This window comes from Lampetra fluviatilis, chromosome 68, assembly GCF_964198595.1.
Source record: "Lampetra fluviatilis chromosome 68, kcLamFluv1.1, whole genome shotgun sequence".
Taxonomy (NCBI): Eukaryota; Metazoa; Chordata; class Hyperoartia; order Petromyzontiformes; family Petromyzontidae; genus Lampetra; species Lampetra fluviatilis.
In genome coordinates, this window is record NC_136342.1 from 2,028,987 (window position 1) to 2,052,826 (window position 23,840).

The window sequence follows — 23,840 nt, forward strand, 5'->3', positions numbered from 1 at the left end:
ATCTGGGCTGGGTGGTGGTGGTACATCCGGGCTGGGTAGTGGTGTTGGTGGTGTCGGAGCTGACCGCGTGGTCATGGCCTTGCAGATGGAGGCTCTGCAGAAGGAGGTGTCTGGGCTGGACAGGCTGCTGGAGCACCTCCGTGACGCGGCCACGCGAGGGGGCTGACGACCGCACGCCGACGACGGAGGGAGTAGGCCAAAGGCCCTCAACGCCCCCCCCCTCCCCCAGCGTAGCCCAGAGGTCGCAACCGGGTACCCGATACCCTTACCCGTTTGCGACCCTGGTGCGGCCGGGTACGGGTAGACCGTGAGTCACTGGTGAGTCACCGTTTGTCACTCATTTCCCAACGTCTTGTCTCTTCTCACAATTCAAGTTCCTAGAATCAACCCACCCGCGCCTGCAACATGGCTTCATCCCAGAGGTCGCAATCGGGTACCCGATACCCGTACCCTACCTGATACCCGGCTACCCGTACCCGGCCAGTAAGTGAGTGAGTGAGTGGGTGAGTGAGTGAGTGGGTGGGTGGGTGGGTGAGTGGGTGCGTGGGTGGGTGGGTGGGTGAGTGGGTGCGTGGGTGGGTGGGTGAGTGGGTGCGTGGGTGGGTGGGTGAGTGGGTGCGTGGGTGGGTGGGTGAGTGGGTGCGTGGGTGGGTGGGTGAGTGGGTGCGTGGGTGGGTGGGTGAGTGGGTGCGTGGGTGGGTGGGTGAGTGGGTGCGTGGGTGGGTGGGTGAGTGGGTGCGTGGGTGGGTGGGTGAGTGGGTGCGTGGGTGGGTGGGTGAGTGGGTGCGTGGGTGGGTGGGTGAGTGGGTGCGTGGGTGGGTGGGTGAGTGGGTGCGTGGGTGGGTGGGTGAGTGGGTGCGTGGGTGGGTGGGTGCGTGGGTGGGTGGGTGAGTGGGTGCGTGGGTGGGTGGGTGAGTGGGTGCGTGGGTGCGTGGGTGGGTGAGTGGGTGCGTGGGTGGGTGAGTGGGTGCGTGGGTGGGTGGGTGAGTGGGTGCGTGGGTGCGTGGGTGGGTGGGTGAGTGGGTGCGTGGGTGGGTGGGTGAGTGGGTGCGTGGGTGGGTGGGTGAGTGGGTGCGTGGGTGGGTGGGTGAGTGGGTGCGTGGGTGCGTGGGTGGGTGGGTGAGTGGGTGCGTGGGTGGGTGGGTGAGTGGGTGCGTGGGTGGGTGGGTGAGTGGGTGCGTGGGTGGGTGGGTGAGTGGGTGAGTGGGTGCGTGGGTGGGTGGGTGAGTGAGTGAGTGGGAGAGTTTGCGACCCTGGTGCGGCCGGGTACAGGTACGGGTAAGGAATCAAAACCCGTTTGCGACCTCTGGCGTAGCCTCTAGCAGACTCACTCACTTTCTCTGCTTCTTTCGGTAAAGTAGAGAAAATAATTGATCACGACGTTTCGATCGCCACACAATCAACCGATCGAATCGTCTGAAGTCGGTGGGGCTTGTGCGTGGCGATCGAAACGTCTATTTATTTTTCCTATGACGTGCGTCATTGGAACGGGACGGGGGGGTGGGGGGGGGTGTTTGTACGTCATCGGAAGGGGTGTCACACGTACGTCATCGGAACGCGAAAGGATGAAACTCTGGGAATGTGAGCAGGCCGCACGTGCAGGCGTTGGGTGGTGCAGCAGCTGCAGCAGCTGCAGCAGCTGCAGCAGCAGTAGCTGCAGCAGTAGCTGCAGCTGCAGATGCAGCAGTGACCACTACCGACTTTATTTTTTGTTGCAAAAAGAAAAGACAATGAAATAAAAGCCGTGGGCGTTATTATTGTTGCCGTGAGTCAGTCAGTCAGGGTACCTCCACGTTGTGAGATTCGCGGGGGGGGGTGGGGGGGTAGTGGGTGGGGGTGGGGTAGTGGGTGGGGGGTGGGGGTGGAGGTGTGGGTAGGGGGTGGGGGTGTGGGTAGTGGGTGGGGGTGGGGGTGGGGGTAGTGGGTGGGGGTGGGGGGGTGGGGTAGTGGGTGGGGGTGGGGTAGTGGGTGGGGGTGGGGTAGTGGGTGGGGGGTGGGGGTGGAGGTGTGGGTAGGGGGTGGGGGTGTGGGTAGTGGGTGGGGGTGGGGTAGTGGGTGGGGGTGTGGGTAGGGGGTGGGGGTGGGGTAGGGGGTGGGGGTGGGGGTGGGGTAGGGGGTGGGGGTAGTGGGTGGGGGTGGGGGTAGTGGGTGGGGGTAGTGGGTGGGGGTAGGGGGTGGGGGTGGGGTAGGGGGTGGGGGTAGTGGGTGGGGGTAGTGGGTGGGGGTGGGGGTGGGGGTGGGGGTGGGGGTAGTGGGTGGGGGTGGGGGTAGTGGGTGGGGGTAGTGGGTGGGGGTAGTGGGTGGGGTGGGGGTTGTGGGTGGGGTGGGGTAGTGGGTGTGGGTGGGGGTAGTGGGTGGGGGTAGTGGGTGGGGGTAGTGGGTGGGGGTGGGGGTAGTGGGTGGGGGTAGTGGGTGGGGTGGGGGTAGTGGGTGGGGGTGGGGGTGGGGGTGGGGGTAGTGGGTGGGGTGGGGGTAGTGGGTGGGGGTAGTGGGTGGGGGTGGGGGTAGTGGGTGGGGGTAGTGGGGTGGGGGTAGTGGGGGTGGTGGGGTGGGGGGTAGTGGGTGGGGGGGTGGGGTGGGGGGTGGGGGTGGGGGTGGGGGTAGTGGGTGGGGGTTGGGGTGGGGGTGGGTGGGGGTGTGGGGTGGGGGTGGGGGTGGGGGTGGGGGTGGGGGTGGGGGTAGTGGGTGGGGGTGGGGTGGGGGTGGGGTAGTGGGTGGGGGTGGGGGTGGGGGTGTGGGTGGGGGTGGGGGGTAGTGGGTGGGGGTGGGGTGGTGGGGTGGGGGTGGGGGTGGGGGTGGGGGGGGTGTGGGTGGGGGTGGGTGGGGTGGGGGTGGGGGTTGTGGGTGGGGGGTGGGGGTGGGGGGTTGTGGGTGGGGGTGGGGGTGGGGGTGGGGGTGGTGGGGTGGGGGTGGGGTGGGGGGTGGGGGTGTGGGGTGGGGGGGGTGGGGGTGGGGGTGGTGGGGTGTGGGGGGGGTGTGGGTGGGGGGGTGGGGGTGGGGGGTGGGGGGGGTGGTGGGTGGGGGTGGGGTGGGGTGGGGGGTGGGTGGGGGTGGGGGTGGTGGGTGGGGGTGGGGGTGTGGGTGGGGGTGGGGGTGGGGTGGGGGTGGGGGTGGGGGTGGGGTGGGGGTGGGGGTGGGGGTGGGGGTGGGGGTGGGGGTGGGGGTGGGGGTGGGGTGGGGGTGGGGGTGGGGGTGGTGGGGGGGGTGGGGGTGGGGGTGGGGGTGGGGGGGGGGTGTGGGTGGGGGTGGGGGGTGGGTGGGTGGGGGTGGGGGTGTGGGTGGGGGTGGGGGGTGGGTGGGGGTGGGGGTGGGTGGGGGTGGGGGTGGGGGGTGGGGGTGGGTGGGTGGGGGTGGGGGGTGGGTGGGGGGTGGGTGGGGTGGGGGTGGGGGTGGGGGTGTGGGTGGGGGTGGGGGTGGGGTGGGGGTGGGGGGTGGTGGGTGGTGGGTGGGGGTGGGGGGTGGTGGGGGTAGTGGGTGGGGGGTGGTGGGGGTGTGGGTGGGGGTGTGGGTGGGGGTAGTGGGTGGGGTGAGTGGGTGGGGTAGTGGGGGGTGGTGGGGGTAGTGGGTGGGGGTAGTGGGTGGGGGTAGTGGGTGGGGGTGGGGTGGGGTGGGGGGGTGGTGTGGGGGTGTGGGGGTGGGTGGGGGTGTGAGGGGTGGGGGTAGTGGGGGGGTGGGGGATGGTAGTGGGGGGGTGGGGGAGGGTAGTGGGTGGGGGGGGGGGGCTACACGAGGTCTCCACGCATCTCAAAGGGCAGCGTCCTGTCCCCGGACACCCCAACATCCTCCTCCATCTCCTCATCGTCCTCGTCGTCGTCAAAGGTCCAACGGCTCCTCCTCAATGGGCTCCACCTTGAGACACGCGCAGGGGGGTGACACGGAGGGACACGTGAGACGCGGAGACACGCCGGAGACACGCGGGAGACACGGGGACACGCGGGAGACACGCGGGAGACACGCCGGAGACACGCGGGAGACACGGGGACACGCGGGAGACACGGGTGACGGGAGGGACACGGGGACACATTGGGGAGACACGAAGACACGGGTGACGGGAGGGACACGGAGACACACAAGGACACGGGAGAAGGGGGGGACACGGGGACACATTGGAGACACACGAAGACACGGGTGACGGGAGGAACACGGGGACACATTGGAGACACACGAAGACACGGGAGACAGGAGGGACACGGGGACACATTGGAGACACACAAAGACACGGGAGACAGGAGGGACACGGGGACACATTGGAGACAGACGGGAGACACGGGAGACAGGAGGGACACGGGGACACATTGGAGACAGACGGGAGACACGGGAGAAGGGGGGACACGGGTACACACTGGAGACACACGAAGACACGGGAGACAGGAGGGACACGGGGACACATTGGAGACACACGAAGACACGGGAGACGGGAGGGACACGGGGACACATTGGAGACACACGAAGACACGGGAGACAGGAGGGACACGGGGACACATTGGAGACACACGAAGACACGGGAGACGGGAGGGACACGGGGACACATTGGAGACACACGAAGACACGGGAGACAGGAGGGACACGGGGACACATTGGAGACACACGAAGACACGGGAGACGGGAGGGACACGGGGACACACTGGAGACAGACGGGAGACACGGGAGAAGGGGGGACACGGGTACACACTGGAGACACACGAGGACACGGGAGACAGGAGGGACACGGGGACACATTGGAGACACACGAAGACACGGGAGACAGGAGGGACACGGGGACACACTGGAGACAGACGGGAGACACGGGAGAAGGGGGGACACGGGTACACACTGGAGACACACGAGGACACGGGAGACAGGAGGGACACGGGGACACATTGGAGACACACGAAGACACGGGAGACAGGAGGGACACGGGGACACACTGGAGACAGACGGGAGACACGGGAGAAGGGGGGACACGGGTACACACTGGAGACACACGAGGACACGGGAGACAGGAGGGACACGGGGACACATTGGAGACACACGAAGACACGGGAGACAGGAGGGACACGGGGACACATTGGAGACACACGAAGACACGGGAGACAGGAGGGACACGGGGACACATTGGAGACACACGAAGACACGGGAGACAGGAGGGACACGGGGACACATTGGAGACACACGAAGACACGGGAGACAGGAGGGACACGGGGACACATTGGAGACACACGAAGACACGGGAGACAGGAGGGACACGGGGACACATTGGAGACACACGAAGACACGGGAGACAGGAGGGACACGGGGACACATTGGAGACACACGAAGACACGGGAGACAGGAGGGACACGGGGACACATTGGAGACACACGAAGACACGGGAGACAGGAGGGACACGGGGACACATTGGAGACACACGAAGACACGGGAGACAGGAGGGACACGGGGACACATTGGAGACACACGAAGACACGGGAGACAGGAGAGACACGGGGACACATTGGAGACACACGAAGACACGGGAGACAGGAGGGACACGGGGACACATTGGAGACACACGAAGACACGGGAGACAGGAGGGACACGGGGACACATTGGAGACACACGAAGACACGGGAGACAGGAGGGACACGGAGACACATTGGAGACACACGAAGACACGGGAGACACGGGAGGGACACGGGGACACATTGGAGACACACGAAGACACGGGAGACACGGGAGAGACACGGGGACACATTGGAGACACACGAAGACACGGGAGACGGGAGGGACACGGGGACACATTGGAGACACACGAAGACACGGGAGACGGGAGGGACACGGGGACACATTGGAGACACACGAAGACACGGGAGGGACACGGGGACACATTGGAGACACACGAAGACACGGGAGACACGGGAGGGACACGGGGACACATTGGAGACACACGAAGACACGGGAGACACGGGAGGGACACGGGGACACATTGGAGACACACGAAGACACGGGAGACGGGAGGGACACGGGGACACATTGGAGACACACGAAGACACGGGAGACACGGGAGGGACACGGGGACACATTGGAGACACACGAAGACACGGGAGACGGGAGGGACACGGGGACACATTGGAGACACACGAAGACACGGGAGACGGGAGGGACACGGGGACACATTGGAGACACACGAAGACACGGGAGACACGGGAGGGACACGGGGACACATTGGAGACACACGAAGACACGGGAGACGGGAGGGACACGGGGACACATTGGAGACACACGAAGACACGGGAGACACGGGAGGGACACGGGGACACATTGGAGACACACGAAGACACGGGAGACACGGGAGGGACACGGGGACACATTGGAGACACACGAAGACACGGGAGACAGGAGAGACACGGGGACACATTGGAGACACACGAAGACACGGGAGACAGGAGGGACACGGGGACACATTGGAGACACACGAAGACACGGGGACACATTGGAGACACACGAAGACACGGGAGACAGGAGGGACACGGGGACACATTGGAGACACACGAAGACACGGGAGACAGGAGGGACACGGGGACACATTGGAGACACACGAAGACACGGGAGACAGGAGGGACACGGGGACACATTGGAGACACACGAAGACACGGGAGACAGGAGGGACACGGGGACACATTGGAGACACACGAAGACACGGGAGACAGGAGGGACACGGAGACACATTGGAGACACACGAAGACACGGGAGACAAGAGGGACACGGGGACACATTGGAGACACACGAAGACACGGGAGACAGGAGGGACATGGGGACACATTGGAGACACACGAAGACACGGGAGACAGGAGGGACACGGGGACACATTGGAGACACACGAAGACACGGGAGACAGGAGGGACACGGGGACACATTGGAGACACACGAAGACACGGGAGACAGGAGAGACACGGGGACACATTGGAGACACACGAAGACACGGGAGACACGGGAGGGACACGGGGACACATTGGAGACACACGAAGACACGGGAGACAGGAGGGACACGGGGACACATTGGAGACACACGAAGACACGGGGACACATTGGAGACACACGAAGACACGGGAGACAGGAGGGACACGGGGACACATTGGAGACACACGAAGACACGGGAGACAGGAGGGACACGGGGACACATTGGAGACACACGAAGACACGGGAGACAGGAGGGACACGGGGACACATTGGAGACACACGAAGACACGGGAGACAGGAGGGACACGGAGACACATTGGAGACACACGAAGACACGGGAGACGGAAGGAACAGGGAGGACACACGGAAGCCACGCTCCGTACGCACCGCGAGCGTGTGGGGGGGGGGGGGGGGGCACGCCGGGACCGCGACCGCACCGAGCGTGTCTCACCGGGAGGAGCCCGGCACGGCGCGGCGCTCGCTGGTAGAGCGGCCGGGCGGTGTCGGAGGTGTCGGAGGTGTCGGAGGGGGCGGTCGCCTCCTCGTACAGGTGCTGCTCGGCCCAGCTGTCCACCGCGCCTGTGACGCACCACAGAGGCAAAGGCAAAGGCGCGTGTGTGCGTGCGTGTGTGTCTGTCTGTGTGTGTATGTGCGTGTGTCTGTGTGCGTGTGTCTGCGTGTCTGCGTGTGTGTCTGCGTGTGTGTCTGCGCGTGTCTGCGCGTGTCTGCATGTGTGTCTATGTGTGTCTGCGTGTGTGTCTGCGTGTGTGTCTGCGTGTGTGTCTGCGTGTGTGTCTGCGTGTGTGTCTATGTGTGTCTGCGTGTGTGTCTGCGTGTGTGTCTGCGTGTGTGTCTGCGTGTGTGTCTGCGTGTGTGTCTGCGTGTGTGTCTGCGTGTGTGTCTGCGTGTGTGTCTGCGTGTGTGTCTGCGTGTGTGTCTGCGTGTGTGTCTATGTGTGTCTGCGTGTGTGTCTGCGTGTGTGTCTGCGTGTGTGTCTGCGCGCGTGTCTGCGTGTGCGTGTCTGCGTGCGTGCGAGTGTGTGTCTGTGTGTGTGTCTGTCTGTGTGTGTGTCCGTGTGTCTGCGTGCGTGAGTGTCTGTGTGTCTGCGTGCGTGTGTGTATGTGTGTGTGTCTGCGTGTGCGTGAGTGCCGTGCGAGCCGTCTCACTGTAGTAGCTGTCCGTGCGGGACAGCGTCTCCTGGGTGGTGAGGGTGGAGGACCTCCCTCCCGTGATGTCGCTGTACAGCTCACTACCTCCCTACAGACACACACACACACAGACACACACACACAGACACACACACAGACACACACACAGACAGACACACAGACACACACAGACACACACACAGACACACACACAGACACACACACAGACACACACACAGACACACACACAGACACACACACAGACACACACACAGACACACACACAGACACACACAGACACACACAGACACACACACAGACACACAGATGCTTGCGGTAGTCCATCGCATCCGCTGACGACTTCCATTACTTGTTGCGGGTTCTCCGACGGCGGCACGCCGCCTGCAGCGGGCAGAGTGCAGGCCACCTGCACTCCGCCTGCACTCCGCCTGCACGCCGCCTGCACGCCGCCTGCACTCCGCCTGCACGCCGCCTGCAGCGGGCAGAGTGCACGCCGCCTGCACTCCGGCCCCACCACCGTTGGGGCCGGCGTGCAGGCGGCGTGCACTCTGCCCGCTGCAGAGCGACCGTGGTGGTCAGTGAGTGACTGTGGTAGTGGTGAGTGAGTGACTGTGGTAGTGGTGAGTGAGTGACTGTGGTAGTGAGTGACTGTGGTAGTGACTGACCGTGGCGGTAGTGAGTGACTGTGGTGGTGGTAGTGAGTGACTGTGGCTGCGGTGAGTGACTGTGGTGAGTGACTGCGGCTGCGGTGCTCTCACCGTGCCGCCGTAGGCCTCGTAGCTGTGCTCCGAGCAGCTGTGGTAGTGAGTGACTGTGACGGCGGTGCTCGCACCGTGCCGCCGTAGGCCTCGTAGCTGTGGTGGTAGTGAGTGACTGTGGCTGTGGTGAGTGACTGTGGCTGCGGTGCTCGCACCGTGCCGCCGTAGGCCTCGTAGCTGTGGTGGTAGTGAGTGAGTGACTGTGGTGGTGAGTGAGTGACTGTGGCTGCGGTGCTCGCACCGTGCCGCCGTAGGCCTCGTAGCTGTGGTGGTAGTGAGTGACTGTGGCAGCGGTGCTCGCACCGTGCCGCCGTAGGCCTCGTAGCTGTGGTGGTGAGTGACTGTGGCTGCGGTGCTCGCACCGTGCCGCCGTAGGCCTCGTAGCTGTGGTGGTGAGTGACTGTGGCTGCGGTGCTCGCACCGTGCCGCCGTAGGCCTCGTAGCTGTGGTGGTGAGTGACTGTGGCTGCGGTGCTCGCACCGTGCCGCCGTAGGCCTCGTAGCTGTGGTGGTGAGTGACTGTGGCTGCGGTGCTCGCACCGTGCCGCCGTAGGCCTCGTAGCTGTGGTGGTGAGTGACTGTGGCTGCGGTGCTCGCACCGTGCCGCCGTAGGCCTCGTAGCTGTGGTGGTGAGTGACTGTGGCTGCGGTGCTCGCACCGTGCCGCCGTAGGCCTCGTAGCTGTGGTGGTGAGTGACTGTGGCTGCGGTGCTCGCACCGTGCCGCCGTAGGCCTCGTAGCTGTGGTGGTGAGTGACTGTGGCTGCGGTGCTCGCACCGTGCCGCCGTAGGCCTCGTAGCTGTGGTGGTGAGTGACTGTGGCTGCGGTGCTCGCACCGTGCCGCCGTAGGCCTCGTAGCTGTGGTGGTGAGTGACTGTGGCTGCGGTGCTCGCACCGTGCCGCCGTAGGCCTCGTAGCTGTGGTGGTGAGTGACTGTGGCTGCGGTGCTCGCACCGTGCCGCCGTAGGCCTCGTAGCTGTGGTGGTAGTGAGTGACTGTGGTAGTGAGTGATTGCGGTGAGTGACTGTGGTGGTGAGTGACTGTGGTGGTGGTGAGTGACTGTGGCTGCGGTGCTCGCACCGTGCCGCCGTAGGCCTCGTAGCTGTGGTGGTAGTGACTGTGGTGAGTGACTGTGGCTGCGGTGCTCGCACCGTGCCGCCGTAGGCCTCGTAGCTGTGGTGGTAGTGAGTGACTGGTGGTGAGTGACTGGTGGTGAGTGACTGTGGTGGTGAGTGACTGTGGCTGCGGTGTTCGCACCGTGCCGCCGTAGGCCTCGTAGCTGTGGTGGTAGTGAGTGACTGTGGTGGTGAGTGACTGTGGTGGTGAGTGACTGTGGTGGTGAGTGACTGTGGCTGCGGTGTTCGCACCGTGCCGCCGTAGGCCTCGTAGCTGTGGTGGTGAGTGACTGTGGTGAGTGACTGTGGCTGCGGTGCTCGCACCGTGCCGCCGTAGGCCTCGTAGCTGTGCTCCGAGCAGCTGTCGAGAAGCAGCGTCCTGCGGGCGGCCGGGTTGAGCGCCTCGTGGGGAGCGTAACGGTTCGGAGCCACGGCCCTGCGCAGTAACAGCAGCAGTAACAACAGCAGCAGCATCAGTAGTAGTAGCAGCAGCAGCATCAGTAGTAGTATTAGTAGTAGCAGCAGTAGTAGTAGTAACAGTAGTATCAGTAGCAGCAGTAGTAGCAGCAGTAGTAGTAGTAGCAGCAGTAGTAGCAGTAACAGTAGTAGTAGTAACAGTAGTATCAGTAGTAACAGTAGTAGCAGCAGTATTAGTAGTAGTAGCAGTAACAGTAGTATCAGTAGCAGCAGTAGTAGTAGCAGTAGTAGTAGTAACAGCAGTAGTAGTATCAGTATCAGCATCAGTAGCAGCATCAGCAGCATTAGCAGCAGTGGCAGTATCAGCAGTAGCAGCAGCATCAGCAGTAGCAGCAGTATCAGCATCAGTAGCAGCATCAGTAGCAGCATCAGCCTCCAAGCACACAGCCTTCGCTGCTGCTGCTGCTGCTGGCTGCTCGTCCACTAACAGCACTTGCCCCCCGTGTTAATAAAGGCTACACGGGGGATCTTTGTCGTTGTACTTACATGTCTTGCAGCTTCTTTCCTGGAACGACAGAGCAAGACGGTGAGTGTGGGTGTGCTGTACTAGTACACTACACTATACACTACACTATACACTACACTATACACTACACTATACACTACACTATACACTACACTATACACTACACTATACACTACACTATACACTACACACTATACACTACACTATACACTACACTATACACTACACTATACACTACACTATACACTACACTATACACTACACTATACACTACACTATACACTACACTATACACTACACACTATACACTACACACTATACACTACACTATACACTACACTATACACTACACTATACACTACACACTATACACTACACACTATACACTACACACTATACACTACACACTATACACTACACTATACACTACACTATACACTACACTATACACTACACTATACACTACACTATACACTACACTATACACTACACTATACACTACACTATACACTACACACTATACACTACACACTATACACTACACACTATACACTACACTATACACTACACTATGCACTACACTATACACTACACTATACACTACACTATACACTACACTATACTCTACACACTACACACTATACACTACACACTATACATTACACTATGCACTACACTATGCACTACACTATGCACTACACTATACACTACACTATACACTACACTATACACTACACTATACACTACACTATACACTACACTATACACTACACTATACACTACACTATACACTACACACTATACACTACACACTATACACTACACACTATACACTACACACTATACACTACACACTATACACTACACACTATACACTACACACTATACACTACACTATACACTACACTATACACTACACTATACACTACACTATACACTACACTATACACTACACTATACACTACACTATACACTACTATACACTACACTATACACTACACTATACACTACACACTATACACTACACTATACACTACACTATACACTACACTATACACTATACACTACACACTATACACTACACACTATACACTACACACTATACACTACACACTATACACTACACTATACACTACACTATACACTACACTATACACTACACTATACACTACACTATACACTACACTATACACTACACACTAGTGCTGTACTAGTACACTACACTATACACTACACTATACACTACACACTAGTGCTGTACTAGTACACTACACTATACACTACACTATACACTACACTATACACTACACACTAGTGCTGTACTAGTACACTACACTATACACTACACTATGCACTACACTATACACTACACTATACACTACACTATACACTACACACTAGTGCTGTACTAGTACACTACACTATACACTACACACCACACTATACACTACACTATACACTACACACTAGTGCTGTACTAGTACACTACACTATACACTACACTATACACTACACTATACACCACACTATACACTACACACTAGTGCTGTACTAGTACACTACACTATACACTACACTATACACTACACACTAGTGCTGTACTAGTACACTACACTATGCACTACACTATACACTACACTATACACTACACTATACACTACACACTAGTGCTGTACTAGTACACTACACTATACACTACACTATACACTACACTATACACCACACTATACACTACACACTAGTGCTGTACTAGTACACTACACTATACACTACACTATACACTACACACTAGTGCTGTACTAGTATACTACACTATACACTACACTATACACTACACTATATACTACACTACACACTACACGATACACTAGTGCTGTACTAGTACACTACACACTACACACTAGTGCTGTACTAGTACACTACACTATACACTACACTATACACCACACTATACACTACACTATACACTACACTACACACTACACTATACACTAGTGCTGTACTAGTACACTACACTATACACCACACTATACACTACACTATACACTACACTATACACTACACTATATACTACACTACACACTACACTATACACTAGTGCTGTACTAGTACACTACACTATACACTACACACTACTGCTGTACTAGTACACTACACTATACACTACACTATACACTACACTATACACTACAGCTGTACTAGTATACTACACTATACACTACACTATACACTACACACTAGTGCTGTACTAGTACACTACACTACACACTAGTGCTGTACTAGTATACTACACTATATACTACACTATACACTACACACTAGTGCTGTACCAGTACACTACACCATACACTACACTATATACACTACACTATACACTACACACTCGTGCTGTACTAGTATACTACACTATACACTACACACTAGTGCTGTACTAGTATACTACACTATACACTACACTATACACTACACACTAGTGCTGTACCAGTACACTACACCATACACTACACTATATACACTACACTATACACTACACACTAGTGCTGTACCAGTACACTACACTATACACTACACACTAGTGCTGTACTAGTATACTACACTATACACTACACACTACACTATACACTACACTATACACTACAGCTGTACTAGTACACTACACTACACACTACACTATACACTAGTGCTGTAGTGTGTAGTGTATACACTACACACTACTGCTGTACTAGTACACTACACTATACACTACACTACACTATACACTACACACTAGTGCTGTACTAGTACACTACACTATACTATACACTATACACCACACTATACACTACACTATACACTAGTGCTGTACTAGTACACTACACTATACACTACACACTAGTGCTGTACTAGTATACTGCACTATACACTACACTATACACTACACACTAGTGCTGTACTAGTACACTACACCATACACTACACACTAGTGCTGTACTAGTACACTACACCATACACTACACTATACACTAGTGCTGTACTAGTATACTACACTATACACTACACACTAGTGCTGTACTAGTACACTACACCATACACTACACACTACTGCTGTACTAGTACACTACACTATACACTACACTATACACTACACACTAGTGCTGTACTAGTATACTACACTATACACTACACTATACACTACACACTAGTGCTGTACTAGTATACTGCACTATACACTACACTATACACTACACACTAGTGCTGTACTAGTACACTACACTATACACTACACTACACACTAGTGCTGTACTAGTGTAGTGACATGGGAGGGGAGGGGCTGCTGGGGGGTCTGGGACCCTGGGCGGCCCAGACGCTTAAGCCCCTTGGCGCCACCAACGGGGGGGGGGGGCTGTGTGTGCTCTGTGGGATATCTGGGGGCGCACACGGCCCCACCCCTCGTTGGGGACGAGGCATAAAAGGGGAGCTCCCTGGACGATCAGGGCCAGTCGTAGCTCAAGACCCAAGACCAGCCATCTGAGGACCCTGGGACGCTGTGAGGGCCAGTGGTGGGACTCTGGAACTCCCGACTCGACGACCTTGTGAGGGCGAGTTCCAGAGCGTAGCCAGAGTAGTGTATCTAGGCTGTGTACCTAGGCTGTGTACCTAGGCTGTGCACCGAGGCTGTGTACCTAGGCTGTGTATCTAGGCTGTGTACCTAGGCTGTGTACCTAGGCTGTGTACCTAGGCTGTGTACCTAGGCTGTGTATCTAGGCTGTGTATCTAGGCTGTGTACCTAGGCTGTGTACCTAGGCTGTGTATCTAGGCTGTGTACCTAGGCTGTGTACCTAGGCTGTGTACCTAGGCTGTGTATCTAGGCTGTGTACCTAGGCTGTGTACCTAGGCCGTGTACCTAGGCCGTGTACCTAGGCCGTGTATCTAGGCCGTGTACCTAGGCCGTGTACCTAGGCCGTGTACCTAGGCCGTGTACCTAGGCCGTGTACCTAGGCCGTGTACCTAGGCCGTGTACCTAGGCCGTGTACCTAGGCCGTGTACCTAGGCCGTGTACCTAGGCCGTGTACCTAGGCCGTGTACCTAGGCCGTGTACCTAGGCTGTAACAGAGTATGAGGACTGTTGGAGTGTTGGATTGTAATAAAGAAGTTACCTCTACAAGTGTCTCCGGAACCTGTTACACTAGTACACTACACTATACACTACACTATACACTACACTATACACTACACTACACTATACACTACACTATACACTACACTATACACTACACTATACACTACACTATACACTACACTATACACTACACTATACACTGCACTATACACTACACACTACACTACACACTACACTATACACTACACTATACACTACACTATACACTACACACTAGTGCTGTACTAGTATACTACACTATACACTACACTATACACTAGTGCTGTACTAGTACACTACACTATACACTACACTAGTGCTGTACTAGTATACTACACTATACACTAGTGCTGTACTAATGTTCTGCGAGTAAAAGAGCTTTGTAGCCTATCGGATTTCCTCCGATGCGGACCCCCCCCCCCCCCGCCACCGCTCACCGACACAGGCAGCTCTCCTCTTGCGCACGACGCAGGCGACCAGGCAGACGGCGTTCGCCACCACCACCGCCACCACCACCGCCACCACCGCCACCAGCACGGGCAGGGAGAGCAGCATGCCTGGCACCACCACCACCGCAATCACCACCACAACAACAACAACCATCACCACAACAACCACCACCACCGCCACCACCACCGCCACCACCACCGCCACCACCGCCACCAGCACGGGCAGGGAGAGCAGCATGCCTGGCACCACCACAACCACCACAATCACCACCACAACAACAACAACCATCACCACAACAACCACCACCACCGCCACCACCACCGCCACCACCACCGCCACCACCGCCACCAGCACGGGCAGGGAGAGCAGCATGCCTGGCACCACCACAACCACCACAACAACAACAACCATCACCACAACAACCACCACAACCACCACAACCACCGCCACCACCGCCACCACCAGCACGGGCAGGGAGAGCAGCATGCATGGCACCACCACCACCGCAACCACCACCACAACAACAACAACCATCTCCACAACCACCGCCACCACCACCGCCACCACCACCGCCACCACCACCGCCACCACCACCGCCACCACCGCCACCAGCACGGGCAGGGAGAGCAGCATGCCTGGCACCACCGCCACCGCAACCACAACAACCATCTCCACAACCACCGCCACCACCACCGCAACCACCACCACAACAACCATCACCACAACCACCGCCACCACCGCCACCACCGCCACCAGCACGGGCAGGGAGAGCAGCATGCCTGGCACCACCACAACCACCACAATCACCACCACAACAACAACAACCATCACCACAACAACCACCACAACCACCACAACCACCGCCACCACCGCCACCACCGCCACCAGCACGGGCAGGGAGAGCAGCATGCATGGCACCACCACCACCGCAACCACCACCACAACAACAACAACCATCTCCACAACCACCGCCACCACCACCGCCACCACCACCGCCACCACCACCGCCACCACCGCCACCAGCACGGGCAGGGAGAGCAGCATGCCTGGCACCACCGCCACCGCAACCACAACAACCATCTCCACAACCACCGCCACCACCACCGCAACCACCACCACAACAACCATCACCACAACCACCGCCACCACCGCCACCACCGCCACCAGCACGGGCAGGGAGAGCAGCATGCCTGGCACCACCACAACCACCACAATCACCACCACAACAACAACAACCATCACCACAACAACCACCACCACCGCCACCACCACCGCCACCACCACCGCCACCACCGCCACCAGCACGGGCAGGGAGAGCAGCATGCCTGGCACCACCACAACCACCACAATCACCACCACAACAACAACAACCACCACCACAACAACCACCACAACCACCACAACCACCGCCACCGCCACCGCCGCCACCAGCACGGGCAGGGAGAGCAGCATGCCTGGCACCACCACAACCACCACAATCACCACCACAACAACAACAACCATCACCACAACAACCACCACCACCGCCACCACCACCGCCACCACCACCACCACCACCGCCACCAGCACGGGCAGGGAGAGCAGCATGCCTGGCACCACCACAACCACCACAATCACCACCACAACAACAACCACCACCACAACAACCACCACAACCACCACAACCACCGCCACCACCACCACCGCCAGCACGGGCAGGGAGAGCAGCATGCCTGGCGCCAGCACCACCGCAACCACCACAACAACAACCATCACCACAACAACCACCACAACCACCACTACAGCCACCACAACCACCACAACAACCACCATAACCACCACAACAGCCACAACCACCGCAACAACCACCAAAACCACCACGTGCCGCAAAATGCCATTCCTTCTCCCAGTGTAGTGCTTTAGTTGTGAGTGAGTGAGTGGTGGGGAGTCGTTGGGTGCGAGTGTTGCCGTGTGTAGGGTGGTGTGGTGTGCAGGGTGGTGTGGTGCGGTGTGCAGGGTGGTGCGGTGTGCAGGGTGGTGCGGTGTGCAGGGTGGTGTGGTGTGGTATGCAGGGTGGTCTGGTGCGGTGTGTAGGGTGGTGTGGTGCGTGGTGTGGTGCGGTGTGCAGGGTGGTGTGGTGTGCAGGGTGGTGTGGTGTGGTGTGCAGGGTGGTGTGGTGCGGTGTGCAGGGTGGTGTGGTGTGCAGGGTGGTGTGGTGTGTAGGGTGGTGTGGTGTGTAGGGTGGTGCGGTGTGCAGGGTGGTGTGGTGCGGTGTGCAGGGTGGTGTGGTGTGCAGGGTGGTGTGGTGCGGTGTGCAGGGTGGTGTGGTGTGCAGGGTGGTGTGGTGCGGTGTGCAGGGTGGTGTGGTGCGGTGTGCAGGGTGGTGTGGTGTGCAGGGTGGTGTGGTGCGGTGTGTAGGGTGGTGTGGTGCGGTGTGCAGGGTGGTGCGGTGTGCAGGGTGGTGGTGCGGTATGCAGGGTGGTGCGGTGTGCAGGGTGGTGGTGTGGTGTGCAGGGTGGTGTGGTGCGGTGTGTAGGGTGGTGTGGTGCGGTGTGCAGGGTGGTGCGGTGTGCAGGGTGGTGGTGCGGTGTGCTCACCCGACTTAGGAAGATCCGTGCCAGGTGGCGGTACAATCATCTCCGAGTCGTCTTTGACTCCTCCGACTGTGAACACAAATCCACACTTGTTACCGCTATCACACCAGAGGTCGCAACCGGGTACCCGATACCCGTACCCTACCCGCTACCCGGCTACCCGTACCCGGCCGGGTACGGGTACCCGTTTGCGACCCTGGTGCGGCCGGGTACGGGTAAGGAATCAAAACCCGTTTGCGACCTCTGGAACACACACGGCGACAGCCATTACCACTCACTCACCCATAGACACGGCAACACTCGCACCCGACCACTCACCCAACACTCACTCACACTCACCCACACTCACCCGCACTCACCCGCACTCACACTCACTCACAACTAAAGAACTAAACTGGGTTTATTGTTACGGGGCGTAAGGTGCCCAGGGAGCTCGTTTTCAGAAGCGACCCCTTGACCATCACAAATGATCGCAGCTCAACCACGTGGGGTTCATCATCATCGCCACCATCATCACCATCATCACCATCACCATCATCACCATCATCATCACCACCATCATCAACATCACCATCACCACCACCATCATCACCACCATCACCACCATCATCACCACCATCACCACCATTATCACCATCATCACCACCATTATCATCACCATCATCACCACCATCATCACCACCATCATCATCATCACCATCATCATCACCACTCCAAATATACAGCAGCAGGTGTCGTCAGGGTCGGGATCGAACCCACGACCTCCTGCGTACCCGGCGAGGCAGTCAACATCTAGCCACCCTCGTTCAACCACTCATGTCCTCGGCGGTGGTGGCGGTGGATCCATCCACACCGCCCGCCCAGCCCCCCCCCCCGCCCAGCCCGCCCCCCCCCCCCCCGCCCGTACCGGTGGTGCGTATCCCGACGGGCACCCCGTGGTAGTCGCTGTGGCCCAGGCGGTTCCAGGCGCTGACCGAGAGGTTGTAGCCGGTGGCGTGGAGCAGGCCGCCCACCGTGTAGGTGGTGGCCTGCGGCGGGTACACGTCCACGTAGCGCGCACTGCGCACGCCCTGAGCCTCGTACCTGCCGCGGGGGAAGAGACGGAGATGACACGACGCACGGTACAGACGCCCAGCCCCAACCACCCAGCCCCATCAGTCAGTCCCATCACCCAGCCCCGCCACCCAGCCACCCAGCCCCACCACCCAGCCACCCAGCCCCATCACTCAGCCACTCAAGCCCAGCCACCCAGCCCGATTACCAAGCCCCACCACCCCACCCACCCAGCCCCATCACCCATACCCCACCACCCAGCCACCCCACCCCAGCCCCATCACCCCAGCCCCATCACCCAGCCCAGCCACCCATCCACCCCACCCGGCCCCACCCCCCACCACTCGACCCCACCACCCCCCTCCCCCACCCCTCCCCCCCACCCCTCCCCCCCACCCCTAACCCCACCCCTCCCCCCCACCCCTAACCCCACCCCAACCCCCCACCCCTCCCCCCACCCCACCCCCAACCCCCACCCACCCCACCCCCCACCCCTCCCCCCACCCCACCCCAAAACCCCCCACCCCACCCCCAACCCCCACCCACCCCACCCCCCACCCCTCCCCCCACCCCACCCCAAAACCCCCCACCCCACCCCCAACCCCCACCCACCCCACCCCCCACCCCTCCCCCCACCCCACCCCAAAACCCCCCACCCCCAACCCCCACCCACCCCACCCCCCACCCCTCCCCCCACCCCACCCCAAAACCCCCCACCCCACCCCCAACCCCCACCCACCCCACCCCCTACCCCTCCCCGCACCCCACCCCAAAACCCCCCACCCCACCCCCAACCCCCACCCACCCCACCCCCCACCCCTCCCCCCACCCCCACCCCAAAACCCCCCACCCCACCCCCAACCCCCACCCCTCCCCCCACCCCCACCCCCTCACCTGACGCGGAAGCGCTGCTCGAGTCCCCCGTTGAAGCCCGCGTGCCACGTGACCGTCGCCGACGAGTCGGTGACGGCGACCACGCGCACGCCCGTGGGGGGGTCGGGGCGGCCTGGGGGTGGGGGGGAGGGGTGGGGGGGGAGTGGGGGTGGGGGGGTGTTGGGTGTCACGTGTCACTAATCACGCATGTCCTACTGACGTCACGTGTCCCTCATCACGTGCACTGACGGTCACGTGTCACTAATCACACGTGCGCTACCGGCGCTGCGTATCGCGCAAAACCGCCGTCGTCCGCTTTACTGGTGCTGACGATGGGTGGATGAATGTACCCTCCTTCGCGACGGTGAATTTTTGTTGCTTAAAGGGTGTGTAGGATGGGACGTTCTATCGCGTCGTACTCGGTGCATCTGCTGCAAGGGCACTGGTTGTTACAAAAGGATCCCCTGTGTTCGTGTTGTGGCCATGTGTTCTGTTCTCCCTGTTCTTTTTTGGCTGTTCAAGGCAGAGGCTTGCCCATGATTGAGATGAATACAATGTTAAATAGACACTGGTTGTTACAAAAGGATCCCCTGTGTTCGTGTTGTGGCCATGTGTTCTCCTGTTCTCCCTGTTCTTTTTGGCTGTTCAAGGCAGAGGCCTGCTCATGATTGAAATGAATAAAATGTTAAATAGACACTGGTTGTTACAAAAGGATCCCCTGTGTTCGTGTTGTGGCCATGTGTTCTCCTGTTCTTTTTGGCTGTTCAAGGCAGAAGCCTGCTCATGATTGAAATCAGTGGCGGCTCCTGCAAAATCTCTCAGGGGGGGCTAATGTCTGGATGATTGATAAGGATAAGGTCCACCCATGCAAAGGATAAATTAACAGCTTAAGCGTGTAAAGGCAACTTCACTTCTTTAATATTAATGAAAAATAAAGTGACTCTTACAATACATCTTGTTTGTTTCTATACTCACTATTAATATACAATCCACTCAAGTTTCTTTTATTAAAGATTCCACTAGGTGGCGACAAATTATATTGTTGGATGAAATGTGCTTGCGTATGATGACGTAAGCACGTTAGGGCGAGCCCTCCCGGAAGCCATAGAGAATGCATTGCAGCGCCCGCCCTTCGAAAAAAAACATCTTTGAATGTAAGTCTACAGGGCCACTCGGGGCGATTCTCAGCCGGAGGGAAATCGCCCAAAAAGAGGCGTTACTCCACAGAACGTGACATGACGCTGATTGGACTATATCCAGAGGCACAGTGACATTGGTGGTGCGTCGCCCAATCGCCCTAATGAAGAAACCGCCCCTGATTGAAATGAATACAATTGAAATAGACACTGCTTGTTACAAAAGGATCCCCTGTTCGTGTTATGGCCATGTGTTCTCTCCCTGTTCGTTTTGGCTGTTCAAAGCAGAGGCCTGCTCATGATTGAAATGAATAAAATGTTAAATAGACACTGGTTGTTACAAAAGGATCCCCTGTGTTCGTGTTGTGGCCATGTGTTCTCCTGTTCTCCCTGTTCTTTTTGGCTGTTCAAGGCAGAGGCCTGCTCATGATTGAGAAATGAATAAAATGTTAAATAGACACTGGTTGTTACAAAAGGATCCCCTGTGTTCGTGTTATGGTCATGTGTTCTCCTGTTCTCCCTGTTCTTTTTGGATGTTCAAGGCAGAGGCCTGCTCATGATTGAGAAATGAATAAAATGTTAAATAGGCCTTACTGTCTTAATTTTAGAGTCATCTTCTTGGTTCTTTCGGTAAAGTCACGTAGAAGGGAAGTAATAAAATAATAAAAATAAAATATAATATTATTTTGTTATGTTTTATTTTTATTATTTTATTACTTCCCTTCTACGTGACTTATTATATTATATTATTTTGTTATGTTTTATTTTTATTATTTTATTACTTCCCTTCTACGTGATTTATTATATTATTTTATTATTTTTATTTTTATTATTGTATTACTTCCCTTCTACGTGACTTTACCGAAAAAACCAAGAAGATGAATCCCTGCAGTCACGAAAGCTTTAAATCGAAATTTTATTTTAGAGCTTTTGTGACTGCAGGAATTACTCTTTGGTTCTTTCGGTGGTAAAGTCACGTATAAAGATAAAATAATAAATTAAATAATAGCATACGACGTTTTGTGTTGCAATCGAAACGTCGTAGTATGCTCTTATTTAATTTATTATTTTATACGTGACTTTACCACCGAAATAACCAGAGTAATTCCTGCAGTCACGAAAGCTCTAAAATAAAATTTCGATTTAAAGCTTTCGTGACTGCAGGGATTCATCTTCTTGGTTCTTTCGGTAAAGTCACGTAGAAGGGAGTACTAAAATAATAAAAATGAAACATAATAAAATAATACAAATATAACACAATAAAATAATAAAAATAAAACATAACAAAACATAACAAAATAATATTATATTATATTATTTTAAATATTTTATTATTTCCCTTCTACGTGATGACTTTACTGAAAGAACCAAGAAGAGGGGTTCTTTCGGTAAAGTCACGTAGAAGGGAAGTAATACAATAATACAAATAAAACATAATAAAATAATATAATATTATTTTGTTATGTTTTATTATTATTATTTTAAATAAAACATAATAAAATAATATAATATTATTTTGTTATGTTTTATTATTTTTATTTTAAATAAAACATAATAAAATAATATAATATTATTTTGTTATGTTTTATTATTATTATTTGATTACTTCCCTTCTACGTGACTTTACCGAAAGAACCAAAGACGTAGGCCTTACTGGTGCTGACGAGCTGGATGTCGAACGAGTCGGAGCCCATGTCGTTGTGTGCACTGCAAGTGAAGAGCGCGTAGTCCAGCGCCGACGTGGCGTTCACCACCTCCAGGCGGCTCTCGTACGCCGTGCCGTCCGGCTTGTTCTTCACCAGGTACCTGCTCACCACGGGGGAGAGGGGAGAGGGGGAGAGATGTTGACTACCTCGCCTGGTCTACAGGAGGTCGTGGGTTCCATCCCGACCCTGACGACGCCTACTGCTGCTGTATATTTGGAGTTTGCATCACTCATCACCACGGTGGCTATGAGATGTTGACTACCTCGCCTGGTACGCAGGAGGTCGTGGGTTCGGTCCCTGACCCTGACGACGCCTGCTGCTGCTGCTGTATATTTGGAGTTTGTGTCTTTCTTTCTCATCATCATCACGGTGGCTAGGAGATGTTGACTACTTCGCCCGGTAGACAGGAGGGGTGGGTATGGTAGTGGGGGGGGGGGGAGGCGACCTGGCATTGGGGGTCACGAGGGTCACCGTTGTTCTTGGTTGGGGTGGTGTGGTGGGGTGGGTGGGGTGGTGTGGAGGTGTGGTGGGTGGTGTGGTGGTGGGTGTGGTGGTGTAGGTGTGGTGGGTGGGGGTGGGTGTGGATGGGATGGGTGGGGTGGGTAGTGTGGGTGGGGTGGGGTGGGTGGTTGGTGAGGGTGTGGTGGGTGGTGTGGTGGGTGGGGTGGTGGGTGGTGTGTAGACGTGTGGTGGGTGGTGTGGTGTGGGGTGGTGGGTGGGTGGGTGTGGTGTGGTGGGTGGTGTGGTGTGGTGGGTGGGTGTGGTGTAGTGGGTGGGTGTGGTTGGTGGTGTGGTGTGGGTGGGGTGGTGTGTAGACGTATGGTGGGTGGGTGTGGTGTGGTGGGTGGTGTGGTGTGGTGGGTGGTTTGGTGGGGTGGGTGGTGTGGGTGGGGTGGGGTGGTGTGTAGACGTGTGGTGGGTGGTGTGGTGGGTGGGTGGTGTGGTGTGGGTGGGGTGGTGGATGGAGTGGGTGGGGTGGGATGGGTAGGTGGTGTGTAGACGTGTGGTGGGTG

At 56.9% G+C, this 23,840-nt stretch overlaps 2 protein-coding genes across 2 annotated transcripts in view; one reads left to right on the top strand and one right to left on the bottom strand.

Annotated features, from left to right (window-relative positions):
• LOC144952529 (valine--tRNA ligase, mitochondrial-like) overlaps positions 1-517 on the top strand; it is a gene marked incomplete at its 5' end in the record, with an annotated part of 41,247 nt that extends 40,730 nt beyond the window's left edge. Inside the window, 1 exon segment of the mRNA XM_078882976.1 lies at positions 86-517. Within this exon segment, the coding sequence (XP_078739102.1) occupies positions 86-166 (81 nt within the window).
• A 3,161-nt stretch (positions 518-3,678) lies between these two features.
• The window catches only part of NPHS1 (NPHS1 adhesion molecule, nephrin), a 53,035-nt gene continuing 32,873 nt past the window's right edge, over positions 3,679-23,840 (bottom strand). Inside the window, 10 exon segments of the mRNA XM_078882977.1 lie at positions 3,679-3,849; positions 7,367-7,494; positions 8,082-8,172; positions 10,280-10,391; positions 10,919-10,937; positions 15,474-15,593; positions 18,063-18,128; positions 18,967-19,142; positions 20,007-20,118; positions 22,776-22,927. Coding sequence (XP_078739103.1) covers positions 3,814-3,849; positions 7,367-7,494; positions 8,082-8,172; positions 10,280-10,391; positions 10,919-10,937; positions 15,474-15,593; positions 18,063-18,128; positions 18,967-19,142; positions 20,007-20,118; positions 22,776-22,927 — 1,012 coding nt within the window. The 3' untranslated portion in view covers positions 3,679-3,813.